The following is a 15,836-nucleotide window of genomic DNA, read 5'->3' as shown; positions in this document are numbered from 1 at the left end:
GGGGATCGAGGTGCAGGCGGGGGGGATCCCGGTACAGGTGGGGGATCGCGGTGCAGGTGGGGGATCGCGGTGCAGGCGGGGACCGCGGTGCAGCGCCCGTTGCCACGCACGAGGGCGGCTTCTAAAGCAGACACCGCCCGTGGGAAAGCTGAGCTTGTGGTGCCAACAGGCTCTGGGCTGACGACGAGCCAGAATCTGCCTCCGGGGACGCTGGGGTCGAGGGCGGCGGAGGCCTTGCCGTGCCTGCGGGACTGACAGCTGGAAGGCTAGTTTTCACGGACCCGGCGGAAGTCCGCTGCCGGAAGTCCCGCCCCATCCGGAAGTGGCGCGCGCCTGCGCAGTGTGCACCGGCCGGAGCTGGAGCCGAAGCTGGTGCGGCTTCCTGAGCCCTCGGCGCAGCGGTCCGGCCGCGGGAAACTGCGGGGCGGGATGGAGCCGGCGGGCGGCGGTGGTTTCCCCGCGGAACCCCCGGGCGCCTTCGTGCTGAGCAACCTGGCGGAGGTGGTGGAGCGGGTGCTCTCCTTCCTGCCCGCCCGGGCGCTGCTGCGGGTGGCCGGGTGAGCGGCGGGGCGGCGGGCGGGTCCGGGCGGGGCGGGGCGGGGGCGGGAAGGACGCCCGCTCAGCTCACCGCCTTTGTGGTCGCGCCCGCAGCGTGAGCCGCCTGTGGAGGGAGAGCGTGCGCCGGGTGCTGCGAGCCCAGCGCGGGGTGGCCTGGATCTCGGCGGGCCCGGCGGACGCTGGCCCCCCGCAGGAGCACTGCCTGGTCCGCGCGGCGGCCGCGGAGCTGCAGGCAAGTGGGGGCGCGGGGGGCGGGGCGGTGCACGGGCGGGGCGGGTGCTGGTCCGGCCGGTCTGTGAGCGCGAACTCTGGTTGTGCCCCGGTTTCCCTCACGGGGTTGTTTTTTAGAGTTTGGGGATCATTTGCTCGTGGCCTGGGAACATTCTGGAGCCTCAGGTTTAGTGGCCGCATCTCCCTAAGGAGGCGCCGCGGTTGAGCTGGACCCGCCCGCACCCGGAGCTTTCCTGCGAGGCGCGCGCGGCGCGGACCCCTCCCGCCCGGCCTCCCTCCCCGGGAGCGAGTGTCGCTGTCACCGTTTGTGCAGAAAAGGCGGCGTAAACACAGCCAAGAGCTCGTCCGAAACCCAAATATTTCCTTAAGCCCCGACCCCGCGTCCTCTCTGGTGTGTTTCTGGGCCCCGGTTTCAGCTGAGGGGCAACGGCTGGGAGCCGGGGGCCGCCTCTGAGCGCGGGTGGCGGAGGCTGCGCGCTCGGCGAGGGGAGGAGCCGTCGGAGGGTGATTGCTCCCCCCCCCTCCCCCCGGTTCTTGGGTGCGTGTTACCCGCAAACCCGGACGCAGCGCGACCACCGTCAGGGTCAGGGTGTGCGGCTCACACCTTCCTACCGCCTCACCCTCGTCTTCCGTTTCCCCTTTTGCCACTTGTCCCGGGGACGTCCGTCCAAGCCAAGGGACTCAGTTTATAGAGTTTTATGTTGCGTTTATTTGTCCTGATTCTTTTTAAAAAATATATATGTTTTTAAATTAACTTCAGGGAGGAAAGGAGAGGGAGTGAGAGAGAAACATCCATGATGAGAGAGAATCCTGGACCGGCTGCCTCCTGCACGCCCCACACTGGGGATGAGCCTGCAACCCGCGCCTGTGCCCCGACCGACCGGGAATCGAACCGTGACCTCCTGGTTCCTAGGTCGGTGCTCAGCCACGGAGCCACGCTGGCCGGGCTTGTCCTGATTTTTGATTCTTTGTCCTGGAGCCTTTTCTCCAGGCTTTTCCTGGACTCTCACAGCTCGGACACACGTGTACGTGGCGGGCGGGTTTTGCTATAAGCTTCTGATGTTGCTTAGGTTGACACCATATATCGTTGGCTGATGCTGTGCTGTCATCATTGCTGATGGTACCTTTGATTTTTTTTTGATTTTTATCTTTTTAGGAACATGGTGTCAGCCAGATGTTGCTTCTGTAAACTTAACTCTTTCCACTGCAGCGAGTGTTTGGTGGGGAGATACTTTGAACCTGTATGTTTATATCTTGTTTCAAAGTGTTCATTTATTTAGGTCTATATAGACTCTTCTGTCCCTTTTATTCAGTGGCACTTGGGGGAGCCCTGGCCGGTGTGGCTCAGTGGATAGAGCGTCGGCCTGCGGACTGAGGGGTCCCGGGTTCGATTCCGGTCAAGGGCATGTACCTGGGTTGCATGCACATCCCCAGTGGGGGGTGTGCAGGAGGCAGCTGATCGATGTTTCTCTCTCATCGATGTTTCTAACTCTATTTCTCTCCCTTCCTCTCTGTAAAAAATCAATAAAAATGTATTAAAAAAAAAATCAAGTGGGAAAGGAAGCGAGCTGCAGAGAATATACAAGGCAGTGTGTGTGTCGGGGGGATGGTACGCATGCTGGTCGCTCTGGTGGGAGTGAGGCCTGGAACATTTAATGGAATAAGAGTGTGATGCAGGCGAACCTCCCCTCTTGCCAAGCAGCTTCTGTTCCTGCAGGGCCTGCTCAGATAGAGCAAGTGGCCTTTGGATTCTTTTTTTTTTTTTTTGCTGGTACTTAATGTTTTCGTTTAAGAGCTTAAATCACCATGAAAATGAACGTCTTGAGCGAGTCGGGGATGAGTCTGCCTGGAAGAAACAATCGATGTTTCACAAATGACTGAGCTGAAGATGCAAGCGCAGGAGTGAAAAAATGAATGAAAAGTGGGGGGACTCAGAATGCCAGCACAGCCCTAGCCTGTTTGGCTCAGTGGATAGAGCGTCGGCCTGCGGACTCAAGGGTCCCGGGTTCGATTCCGGTCAGGGGCATGTACCTTGGTTGCGGGCACATCCCCAGTGGGGAGTGTGCAGGAGGCAGCTGATCGATGTTTCTCTCTCATCGATGTTTCTAACTCTCTCTCCCTTCCCTCTCCCTTCTTCTCTGTAAAATAATCAATAAAATATATTAAAAAAAAAAAAAAAAAGAATGCCAGCACTGACCCACTGGAGGGGGGAGGGGGGAGGGAGGGGGAGGGGGAGGGGGGGCAGCCGCCGCCGGGACGGGGGTGAGACTTTAACCCCAGAAGCACTCGTGGGCCCCTGAGCTCTAATCCGAGTTAATTTCCTCTCTGCAGAACGTCCACATCTTGCCGCAGACCGTCCTGTACATGGCCGATTCGGACACGTTCATCAGCCTGGAGGAGTGCCGGGGTCACAAGCGAGGTGCGTGCTTCCGTTTCCTCCCGTGTGCTCTGTTTGTGAAGCATCGTGACTCCATCTGGGGTAAAAACTGCTGTTTAAATTTTTTTTTTTTTTTATTGATTTTTACCGAGAGGAAGGGAGAGAGAGAGAGAGTTAGAAACATCGATAAGAGAGAAACATCGATCCGCTGCCTCCTGCACACCTCCTACTGGGGATGTGCCCGCAACCCAGGTACCTGCCCTCGACCGGAATCGAACCTGGGACCCCTCAGTCCGCAGGCCGACGCTCCATCCCCTGAGCCAAACCGGTTTCGGCAAAAACTGCCGTTTAAAATGTTAGCCCTGCTATTCTGGCTTCTGAAAACATTTTCTTGCTGAAATAACAGGGAAAATAAGACGACTCCCCACTCCAGAGAGGCCATAAACTCTGCCCCAGACAGAGCTGTCAGTGCTGACGCCGGGCCAGGCCTTGAGAGACGGTCTCACGCCCTGTCTCGGCAAACACGACTTTTTCTCAAGAAAGTCCGGAGGTCTCGTTCCAAATTTGGAAAACAAAGAGCTGAAAAACGTATAAATGGGGAAGAGTTCCCCTGGGCCCGCTAGCGCTAGCGAAAATGAACAGGACTCCCAATAAATGTGGCTTCTTGATCAAGGCGTCTTCTGAGTTACAGAATAACATCTGCAGCTCGTTGTTGTCTCTGCCCCGAGAGTGACTTTAGTGCCCGAGGCTCTGGGCCTGCTCCCCGTGGAAGGCGGGACAGCGTTGCCTGTGAAGGGCTGTTTTTGCTTCAGAGACTGGTTTCTGAACCTGGTGGGACGCTGGAAACAAGTTCTTTCAATAGAAAAGTGTTTTCCTCGTTTTTAAATACTCCCATCCGCCAGGCACTTCTTTTTATTACTGAAACAGGATGTGTGTCTGTGGCTATTCAAGCCTTTTTGTTGTTTCTTTTCTTTTTTATTGTCGTAAGTTTTACATATGTCTCCTTTTTCCCCAATTGACACCCCCTCCCCCCAACCATTTCTACCCCGGGCAAGCCCCCACCGCCCCAGTGTCTGTGTCCATTGGTTCTGCTCATACGCATGCATACAAGTCCTTTGGTTGCTCTCTAATCCCCCCCCCGCCCATACCATTTGTCTCTGGATCTACTCTTGTTCATCAAATTATGCTGATCATTATATCCCACATATGAGTGAGATCATATGATATTTATCTTTCTCTGACTGGCTTATTTCACTTAGCATAATGCTCTCCAGTTCCATCCATGCCGTTGCAAATGGTAAGAATTCCTTCTTTTTTACAGCAGCGTAGTATTCCATTGTGTAGATGGACCCGTTTTTTAATCCACTCATCTGCTGATGGGCACTTAGGCTGTTTCCAAATCTTCGCTATGGTGAATTGTGCTGCTATGAATGCAGGGGTGCATGTCTCCTTTCTGATTGGTGTTTCTGGTTTCTTGGGATCTATTCCTAGAAGTGGGATCACAGGGTCCAATGGGAGTTCCGTTTTTAACCATTAGAGGAAACTCCATACTGTCTTCCACGGTGGCTGCCCCAGTCTGCACTCCCACCAGCAGTGCACGAGTGTTCCCTTTTCTCCGCATCCTCTCCAGCACTTGTCGTTTGTTGATTTTATTCAAGCCTTTCATGGTGTTAGATGATGGGGAGCCATTTACCAAAGGGATGGATGGACGCAGTGCGACCTTCGCTCGCAGCGAGAGGCAGTAGCCTGTGTCCCAGGAGGGGCGCCCTGAGACCCCCGTTAGCCTGGGCTGCGGGTTACCTGCCCTCGGAATGCAGGGGCCTGTGTGTGCAGTGTCCGTGCTGAGCGGAAAAGTACAGTAGCACGTCGACAATCCAGCCGCCGCCGCTGCAAAGTTTAACGTCTTTGGAGCAAAAGCTGTACGTGGGCAAACTGGTGATGCCAAAGGTCACGTTCGGAGTTAGAATATAAAACAGGCCCCGCCCAGGAACACGTGTTTTCATCAGCATTTTAATTGTTTTATTATATATATATATATATGTATATATATATATATATATATATATATATATATATATATATAAAATATATTTATTGATTTCAGAGAGGAAGGGAGAGGGAGAGAGAGAGACAGAAACATCAATGATGAGAGGGAATCATGGATCGGCTGCCTCCTGCACACCTCCCACTAGGGATCGAGCCTGCAACCCAGGCCTGTGCCCTGACTGGAATCGAACCTGGGACCCTACAGTCCGCAGGCCGATGCTCTATCCACTGAGCCACACCAGCCAGGGCTTTTTATTGATTTCAGAGAGGAAGGGAGAGGGGGAGAGAGAAACATCAGTGATGAGAGAGAATCATGGATCAGCTGCCTCCTGCTCGCCTCACAACCCCGGGCATGTGCCGTGACCAGGAATCGCACCGTGACCTCCTGGTTCATAGGTCGGCGCACAGCCACGGAGCCACGCCGGCCGGGCTCTATCAGCGTTTTGAGACTTCCTTACACCGCGCTCTGGTGTGAAATGGCTTCAGCTTTACTCAGTGTTGGCCTTTCTTCCCCTCGGCGCTGTCAGATGTGACCTTGCATGACCTTGCGGGTGACCTTTGCTCCTTGTGCTCCTTGTGCAGCCAGGAAGAGAGCGACGACGGAGACCGCCATGGCCCTGGAGAAGCTGTTCCCGAGACAGTGCCAGATCCTGGGGGTCGTGGCCCCGGGGATCGTCGGTGAGAGCGGTGCCCCCCGGGCGGCCTCCACCTCGCGTTCCTGCGGGTCCTGTCCTGGGGGGGCTCCTTGTAGCTTAAAGCCCAAGATACACAGAAGGTGGCTCATTGGCACATCTCAGGGCTGTGTGTACAAACCAGCTGTGCTGCACGTCTTTTTTTTTTTTTTTAAATATATTTGTATTGATTTCAGAGAGGAAGGGAGAGAGGGAGAGAGAAACATCAATGAGGAGAGGGAGTCATGGATCGGCTGCCTCCTGCACGCCCTCCACTGGGTATTGAGCCCGCAACCTGGGCCTGTGCCCTTGACCAGAATCGAACCCAGGACCCTTTAGTCCTCAGGCTGATGCTCTATCCACTGAGCCACACTGGCCAGGGCTCTTCCTTCTTTTTTTTAAGCTATGTTTTCATTGATTTCAGAGCGGAAGAGAGAGAGAGAGAGAGAGAGAGAAAGAGAAACATCAATGTGAGAGGGAATCATGGACTGGGTGCCTCCTGCACTCTCCACACTGGGGATCGAGCCTGCAACCTGGGCACGTGCCCTGACTGGGAAGCTAACTGTGACCTGGTTCCTAGGTTGACGCTTAACCACTGAGCCACGCCAGCCAGGCACCGGTCCTGTTTTTAATTAGGGCCTCGCCCTTAGGATCTCATGTAACCTTACTTTCCTCTCTAAGGCCTTCTCTCCAAATACAGTCCCACTGGAGGTTAGGACTTCATATGAATTTGGGGGGGGATACAATTTTGTCCCTAACCCCCACCTTTAAAATTCACAACGTATTACAAACATATTTCCATGTCAGTTAGGATGTCTGTCATTCTTAATGGCTACATTTCATTGTATAATGTAACTTCTTTTAAAAAATATTTCAAGAAAAACAATCTTTAATATATAACGTAACTTTTAATCTTAATGCCAGTGTAGAGCATTTCAGGTTTTCTTTTTTATTTGTTACTGAAAACTCTCTGATAGAAGTATTTCTGTGTGTGTGTGTGTGTGTGTGTGTGTGTACTTTGCCTAATGGCCAAATATTTTAGCCCAGGACACATTTTTTAAAGCGGAATCGGTGTGAAGAAGTATTCATTCCCCTCCGCCCCACACACAACTTTTTATTTAGAAAAACCTCCAACCTATAGAGGAGTTGGAAGGATCATAGTACAGCACCCCCCCCCACTCTCCATCTAGAGTCACCATCTAAAGGAATGTTGCAACACTAGCTTGTTCTGTCTCTGCCCATAAACACGTTTCTTTGCGAACCGTTTGCAAGGGAATCGCAGACATCACGACTCTGTGCCTCGAAGAATGTCAGAGCTGAACGCGTTCTCAGATAGTGGCCTGGGAGCCAGCTGGCTGGTGGTCCGGGGGGGCTGGCCACGTGCGCGGGGACGGGATGAATCCCGTTCTTACTGACTCTGGACGAAGCTGCTTCCCTTTCTCCTAGTGACACCCATGGGCCCCGGGAGCAGTCGGCCGCAGGAGATCGAGATCGGAGAGTCCGGGTTTGCCCTGCTGTTCCCTCAGGTGGAAGGAATAAAAATACAACCCTTCCGTTTTGTCAAGAATCCAAAGAATCTATCGCTAGAAAGACGTCGCTTCACTGAAGCCGGTAAGTCGCTGTCGTGACGGTCCGTTCCCGTCTCGGTGGTGGATTCTGGGAGGGTCCGAATGAAGCGCAGGCCCCCGGAGGCGTGGGCGAGTCGGACTAGCCATGAACGAGGCTGGTGCGGTGCATTCTGAGCTTTAGAAAAAGTGTGAGTTTTCCGCCGCCAGCCCGCTCCACGCACTCCGCACCTCAGAATTTGACTTCAGCACTGCGCCTCCTCTGAGTGTCCGTGTGCGTTTCTCTTTCCTCCTAGTTGTAGGACTTCCACTCAGCCAGCGTTCCTGTGGTTCTGGGTGATGTCCCTTCCGTCTTTTAGTTTCACTTTTGAAGTAGTTGTTCAAGGCAGCAAACTCCGGCGTTAACCTATGCCGCCATCTTGGTTCTCCTGTTTCTTTATAATGGTGAATTTTACACGATGTGAATTTCACCTCGATTAAGTAAGTAAGAACATTAAGGATTTGCATTCATATGCTCTAAAGCTGAGCTGTCCAATACGGCAGCTACTAGCTGTGTGGCCGTGTGGCCATTTCAATTTCATTCTATTTAAATAAGCTGTAAATTCAGTTCCGCAGGTACACTGGCCACATTTCCAGTGCTCAGAGCCACGTGGAGCTGGTGGCAGAATACATCTGTGTCTGTTTAGTGGGAAGTTGTGTTGGGTAGTGTAGGAGGGCTGAGAGGGGAAACATGGACAATGCACCATAGGAACTGAGCTGCAAGAATTCCTCTTTCTGACAAGGAAGCCTGGGGTGTTCATTGTTCAGGGAACAAAACACAGCTTGTGGAGAGGGTGCTGGAGGAAAGGGAGTCCCCTGCACAGGCAGTGGGGAGGCTCAGCTTTGAGCAGCAGTGTATGTGGGGACAGAAGGGGAAAGGCAGTGGGGTGTGGATGTTGCCAAGGGGGAGAGGGGGCACCTGGATGTATCTCTAGCAGGGACGGAAGCCCTGGAACCTGGGAGAGACACAGTGGCCATAGCAGGACCCATTTCACCCACTCCCACGCCCCCTCTGGCAACCACCAATCTGTCCTCTATCTATGAGCTTAATGTGTGGGTTTTTATTGTTGTTTCACATATAAGTGAGATCATATGGTATTTGTCTGACATCTCATTTAGCATAATTCCCTGTAGGTCCCTCCATGTGGTTGCAAATGCACAATTTCATTTTTTTTATGGCTGAGTAATATTCCATTTTATCTATGTATCACATCTTCTTTACCCAATTGTCTGGATGGACACCTAGCTTGTTTCCATATCTTGGCTATTATAAATAACTAGGGGCCCGGTGCACGAAATTCGTGCACTGGGTGTGTGTGTGGGGGGGGGGGAGTGTCCCTCAGCCCAGCCTGCCCCCTCTCACATACTGGGAGCCCTCAGGCATTGACCCCCATCACCCTCCAATCGCAGGATCGGCCCCTTGCCCAGGCCTGACGCCTCTGACAGAGGTGTCAGGCCTGGGCAGGGGACCCCCATCTCCCCCCGATCACTGGCTCTGGCCCCCGCCCAGGCCTGAGGCCTCTGGCCCAGGAATCATGCCTGGGCAGGGGACCCCCATCTCCCTCTGATCGCTTGCTCCACCCCCCGCCCAAGCCTGACGCCTCTGACCCAGGCTTCAGGCCTGGGCAAGGGGACCATCATATCCCCCCAATCCCCGGCTCCGCCCCCCGCCCAGGCCTGATGCCTTGGCCAGAGGAGTTGACCCTCATCACCCTCCGATCACCAATCACCGGATCGGCCCCTTGACCAGGCCTGAGGCCTCCGGCAGAGGTGTCAGGCCTGGGCAGGGGACCCCCAGCTCCCCGTGGTTGCAGGCTCCGCCCCTGCCGGACGCCTCTGCGTCCGGCTCGGGCAGCGGGGACCCACAGCTGCAGCGGCCCCGCGATCATGGGCTCCGCTTTAGGCCCAAGCAAGTGGACCCCTAGCTCCCAGGACTGCCAGCTTCGACCGTGCCCAGCTCCCATCGCTGGCTCCACCCCTACTTCCTGCTATCACTGGCCAGGGCGGCAAAGGCGCCTGATTCTCCGATCATGGCTGGGGGGCAGGGCAAAGGCGGCCCCAGGGCCGCCTTTGCCCTGCCCCCCAGCTCTTAGCTCCCCCCTGGGTTTCCGATCACTGTCAGTGGCAGGGGGCTTCTTCCTGCTTTCCCTTTTGCCTCCCTGCATTGTGCCTACATATGCAAATTAACCGCCATCTTGTTGGCAGTTAACTGCCAATCTTAGTTGGCAGTTAACTGCCAATCATAGTTGGCAGTTAATTTGCATATAGCCCTGATTAGCCAATGAAAAGGGTATCGTCGTACGCCAATTACCATTTTTCTCTTTTATTAGTGTAGATGCTGCAATGAACAAGGGGCACAGATATCTTTTTGAGTTAGTTTTTATTTTGACACAGCCTTAATATAAAAATTTTCTCCACAAATCCTATATAATAAAAGCCTAATATGCTAAAAAAAAAAAAAAATGAAAAGAAAAGAAAAAGTGTGAGTTCAGCCCGGCCGGTGTGGCTCAGGGGTTGAGCGTTGACCTATGAACCAGGAAGTCACGGTTCCATTCCCGGTCAAGTCACAGGCCCGGGTGGCAGGCTTGATCCCCAGTGGGGGGCGTGCAGGAGGCAGCCGGTCCATGATTCTCTCTCATCGTGGATGTTTCTCTCTCTCCCTCTCTCTTTCTGTCTGAAATCAATAAAAATATGTTTAGAAAAGAAGGAAAAAGTGTGAGTTCAGGCAGACGGTCGTGCGAGGACACACCAGGCAGAGGACGCGTGGCCGAAGCAGGCGGGTCCCGAGAGGCCACCGCGAGGCCTTAGAGAACGGGCTTAGCGTCTCAGCTCTGATGCGAAAGCGTATGAAGCGACACGCTAGCTACTCAGCAAAGCGAGGCCTTTTATCTACATCTGCAAATGAATCGATAGATCGATCGGCACTAACTGGTTAAAAAAAACCTCTGTTGGCATAGAAACTATTCAGTGGTGCCCCCCGGTGTGTGTGATGAGCCCCTGTTACTGGAAATGGCTCTGAGCCCCGTGGGGGTAAAAGGTGGTGCAGCTGCCAAGGGGAACCTCCGTGAAGGGTTTGCTAATGAGAAGAGGAAAGGAGCCCTGGCCGGTGTGGCTCGGTGGACAGAGCCTCGGCCTGAGGACTAAAGGGTCTCGGGTTCGATTCCGGTCGAGGGCATGGACCTCGGTGGCGGACTCGATCGCCAGCCCTGGTTGGGACGACGCGTTTGGGGGGCAACCGATCGATGTGTCTCCCTCACGTCGATGCTTCTCTCTCCATCTCTCCCCCTTCTCTTCCACCATTTAGTTTTTGTTTTATTTTTTAATATATTTTTATTGATGTCAGAGAGGAAGGGAGAGAGAGAAACGTCCATGATGAGACTCATGGATCGGCTGCCTCCTGCACGCCCCCTCCTGGGGATGAGCCCGCAACCAGGGCATGTGACCCTGACCGGAATCGAACCCGGGGCCCTTCAGTCCACGGGCCGACGCTCTGTCCACTGAGCCACACCGGTTAAGGTGGGTCTTTGATTTTTTTTTTTTAAATATATTTTATTGATTTTTTACAGAGAGGAAGGGAGAGAGAGAGTTAGAAACATCGATGAGAGAGAAACATCGATCAGCCGTCTCCTGCACACCTCCCACTGGGGATGTGCCCGCAACCCAGGTACATGCCCTTGACCGGAATCGAACCTGGGACCCTTCAGTCCGCAGGCCGACGCTCTATCCACTGAGCCACACCAGTTAAGGTGGGTCTTTGATTTTTTAATGGGGAAAATAGTTGCCCAGATGTTGAGTCGTGTTACAGTTTGTAACAGTCGGGGAATTTGTATAAACTAGTAACTCGGAGAGCATGTCACTCAATGCGAGGAAAACGGAGTTTCCTTTGAGTGCAGGTGCCATCCCGTCCGCAGGCGTCCCTCACGGCTGCCCTTCCCCCCACAGGCCTCCTGGACAACCCCGAGCTCCGGGCGGTGCTGGTGTTCGGCTACAACTGCTGCAAGGTGGGGGCCAGCAGCTACCTGCAGCGCGTGGTCCGCACCTTCAGCGACACCAACGTCGTGGTGGCCGGGGGCCAGGTGGACAACCTGGTGTCGCTGACCTCTGACACGTACGTCCGGCTTTCCCCGCGCGCTGGGGCGCATCCCAGGGGTTTTGTTACCGCGGGTCTTTTGGGTTTGTTTTTTATTTTATTTCTTCCTCCGCCTTTATTGTCAGACACGCTGTACGAACACAACACAGCAGACAGCAGGGGTCCTCTTGGGGGGAAAAAAAACAGCAAGAAAGGGAGAGGTTCCAGAAACTTTATGGACCGAGCAACATAAAGCTAAAAATGGCCCTGACTGGTGTGGCTCAGTGGATAGAGCATCGGCCGGCAGACTGAAGGGTCGCAGCTTTGATTCCCGATCAAGGGCACAGGCCCAGGTTGTGGGCTCGATCCCCAGTGGGGGGCGAGCAGGAGGCAGCCGATCCAGGATTCTCTCACATCATGGATGTTTCTCTCTCTCCCTCCCTCTCTGAAACCAATAAAAAATATATTAAAAAATAAATAAAGCTAAAAACACCCTCCATGATTGAATATTTATAGCTGAGTATTCGGGGGGAAAAGACACCAAAGATGTAAATAATACCGAAAAGCTGCACTTACGAGACCTCACTTTGTACAGGGATAGAAGGGCAAGGCGACTGTTAAGGCAGCGAGAAAGGTCGGGGTCCCCCCTACACACTCAGGAGTGGGTTCAGGAATCTTTGTGGAGGTACCTTTGCCTTTTTGTATTTGTTTTAAAATATATATATATGCTACTTTTTAAAAAATATTTTTTATTGATTTCAGAGAGGAAGGGAGAGGGAGAGAGAGATGGAAACATCAATGATGAGAGAGAATCACTGACCGGCTGCCTCCTGCATGCCCCCCACTGGGGATGGAGCCCGTTACACAGGCAGGTGCCCTTGACCGGAATCGAACCCGGGACCTTTCAGTCAGCAGGCCGATGCTCTATCCCCTGAGCCACACCGGCCAGGGCTATATATACTATTATACCTGTGTAAATTTTATTGATTTCAGAGAGAAAGAGAGAGAGAAACATCAATGAAGAGAGAGAATCACTGACCGGCTGCCTCCTGCACGCCCCCCGCTGGGGATCGAGCCGTGACCTCCTGGTTCATAGGTGGGCGCTCGACCACTGAGCCACACGGGCCGGGCTGATCTCTGCTGGGAGCACGTGGCCCGTTCCGTGTTGTCTCGTGCTCAGCGGCCCTGCTCTGCTTGCGTTCCCCAGGTGCCCCCTGGACGTCGATGGCACCGGTGTGGTCGGGCTGTCGGTGAGCGGCCAGCGCGTGCAGAGCGCCACAGTGCTGCTCAGCGAGGACGTCGGCGACGAGAAGGCCGTGGAGGCCGCCGTGCAGCGCCTCAAGGCGGCCGGCATCCCCGAGCGGGACACGGTGGGCTTCATGTTCACCTGCGTGGGCCGCGGCGCCCAGTTCTACCGGGCCCAGGGCAACGTGGAGGCCGACGCCTTCCGCAAGGCCTTCCCCGGCGTGCCCCTGTTCGGCTTCTTCGGCAACGGCGAGATCGGGTGCGACCGCGTGGTCACGGGGAGCTTCGTGCTGCGGCGCTGCGGCGAGGTGCGGGACGAGGACCTGTTCCACAGCTACACCACCGTGCTGGCGCTGGTGCACCTGGGCGCCTCCCGGTGAGGCCGCGCGGCCCCCGCGCCTGCTGGCGCTGCCTCCCGGAAACGTGGGACCTGGGAATATATGTCTTTGAAACGAACATAACTCCATGTATGTGTTTTGTGGCTCGGATGCTCTAAGGGTTCTCGGGTGGTTTCTCCCATGTCAGAGGAAGGAGGGCTCTGGCATCGGATCGGGCGCGCACCCGCCGCCGATCGTGGCGCTGGCCCAGGTCCCGCGGCTGCCGGGCGCGTCCTGTCACCAGACGCCGGCGCAGGAGCCGGGGAAGGGCCGTGACCGGATGGGCGGCCGTGGCTCCCTCTGCAGGGCGAGCAGAGTCACGAAGACGCTTTTCTCCCTGCATAAAGGAGGAAACGGTTCGGACGGCCTGAGAGATCTTCCTCCGCGTGACAGCTTGACCAGGCTTTTCAGCAGCGACAACAGAAGGGGGACGGACTTTTCACGCCTTCGATAAACACGAAGGAGCTATCTTTGTCTTCCTGCTCCCAAGCGGCTCAGCGAGGTACACGGCCAAGGCCGTCGGCAGTATTTTATTCTCCGATGAGAAGGTTTTCTGCCCCCCACCCCCACCCCCAGGTCTTCACTGCAGGATGACTTACACTTGCATGTCCCGCCTGATGTCCTGTCACTAACGACTGATGGACACTTTCGCTGCCAAGGCTCAGCGGCCCCACAGGACGGCGGGCAGCGCGTCCGGGAGATGGAATCCGGTGCTGCCCTTCCCGCTGGTCTGTCCTCAGTCACTCTCCCCCCATTTTACCTCGAGCGATTGTCCTCTTCCCGCCGACGTTTGTGTAAAGTTACTGGAAGTTTCCTCCGGTTGACAGTTCCCTCCATCCCAGCTCCTGAAGTACAGAGAAAAGTGACGGTCAGAACCTCTGGTCTCTGAATCGCGAGGACTCATTGTTATGTCACATCGGTGCCGTTACCAAGGAGACGGCTGCAGAGTCTGAGTCCTGGGTGTGACCACACGCACGTACGGAAATGCCGTGCGGATCTTTGTTCCGGGATAGACAGCACAGGAAGAAGAAATGAAAACCGAGATATTTTCTAAATATGAGCCGGGGCGGGGGGGGGGGGGTGCGAATGAATGATGTTATTTTTCCAGATTAATATATAAAGTGTTCTGTTCCTCCTCAGAGGGGAGCCCGGTGCGGGGCCCTTTGCTGTACTCTGTGGGGTGCACGTGGGTTCCTTTATAGCCGAGCCTTTGGGCTGGTTTCGGACGGAAGATTCCTTAGGCGACAGGGCGATCATTCCCTTGGTCGGGGGCAGAAGGCAAAGCTGAGCCCGCAGAAGCCGCAGACGTACAGCAGGTCCTCGCTGAGCGTGGCTGTGGACAGGGTGTTACTCGTAGCTTTCCCGCCTCTCAGAGGCCCGAGGTCGCACGGAGAGGGAGGGAGCGGAGTCGTCATCGGGCAGAAAAGAGGTTCCCACCCCTGCAACCGATCAGCCTCGAGGGCTAATCCTCCCCTGGGGGTCTGAAAGAAGAGCAGGACAAGTTTGGGGACAGCAGAATGGCAGAGAGGGGAAGATTTGAGTTTGGATACCTGCTGTGAAGTGGGACGCCACCAGGGGGCAGCACAGAGCTGACAAACATGTTTGGGGATATTTTTGATTTCTCATGACCGCATAAAACGGTGGCACCTACATTTTTTACAAACTCAGATTTAAAAAAAAAAGCACTTGAAAGGCACGTGTTAACGATGTTAGCATATGCTTCCCAGTCTTAGGGTTCTTATAGACAGCAATCGTAGAAAATAGTTCCCTAATGAACAACATAAGCTGATGAACAAAAACAGATCCAGAGACAGAGAAACATCGATCAGATGCTCAAACCTCAGAGGGAAGGTAGGGGAGGGTGGGGTAAGGGGGAGAGATCAACCAAAGGACTTGTATGCATGCACATAAGCCTAACCAATGGACACAGACACCAGGGGGGTGAGGGCATGAGCGGGGGGTGGGGTGGGAGGGACAATAGGGGGATAAGGACACATATGTAATACCTTAATAAAGAAAGAAAAAAACAGTTCCCTTACAATAGCATTGCACTGAATCAAAAAATTGTATTAGACGACAAAGATTCCAGGGAAACAGAAATGTTCCAAATTCTCTGTCTGCAACTTTCAAAATGCTTGTCCCACTCTTTAAAAAAAAACTACAGCCGAAGCCGGTCTGGCTCAGTGGATAGAGCGTCGGCCTGCGGACTGAAGGGTCCCAGGTTCGATTCCGGTCAAGGGCATGTACCTGGGTTGCGGGCATATCCCCAGTAGGAGGTGTGCAGGAGGCAGCTGATCGATGTTTCTCTCTCATCGATGTTTCTAACTCTCTATCTCTCTCCCCTCCTCTCTGTAAAAAATCAATAAAAAATATTTTTAAAAAAACAAACTACAGGCCCGGTGCACAAAAATTTGTGCACTCGGGGGGGTCCCAACCTGTGCCCTCTCGCAGCCTGGGACCCCTCGGGGAATGTCCACCTGCTGGCTTAGGCCCACTCCCCAGGGGATCGGGCCTAAGCTGGCAGTAAGACATCCCTCTAGCAGCCTGGCAGACCTCGGGGGATGTCCACTTGCCAGCGGGGAGCAGGCCTAAGCTGCAGTCGGACATCCTTAGTGCTGCTGAGGAGGCAGAAGAGGCTCCCGCCACCACCGCTGTACT

General features: G+C 54.5%; 1 protein-coding gene across 1 annotated transcript; it reads left to right on the top strand.

The window, feature by feature from the left end:
• Positions 1-333: 333 nt before the first annotated feature.
• FBXO22 (F-box protein 22) lies at positions 334-13,711 on the top strand. Its single transcript, XM_059678122.1, has 7 exons — positions 334-557; positions 652-790; positions 3,121-3,208; positions 5,795-5,890; positions 7,330-7,494; positions 11,430-11,595; positions 12,764-13,711. The coding sequence occupies exons 1-7, from the start codon at positions 430-432 to the stop codon at positions 13,179-13,181; spliced, it is 1,200 nt and encodes a 399-aa protein (XP_059534105.1). The 5' UTR covers positions 334-429; the 3' UTR covers positions 13,182-13,711.
• The last annotated feature ends 2,125 nt before the right edge of the window (positions 13,712-15,836 follow it).

Source organism: Myotis daubentonii, chromosome 21 (genome assembly GCF_963259705.1).
Source record: "Myotis daubentonii chromosome 21, mMyoDau2.1, whole genome shotgun sequence".
Classification (NCBI taxonomy): domain Eukaryota; kingdom Metazoa; phylum Chordata; class Mammalia; order Chiroptera; family Vespertilionidae; genus Myotis; species Myotis daubentonii.
This window is presented reverse-complemented; position numbering and strand designations above follow the sequence as displayed.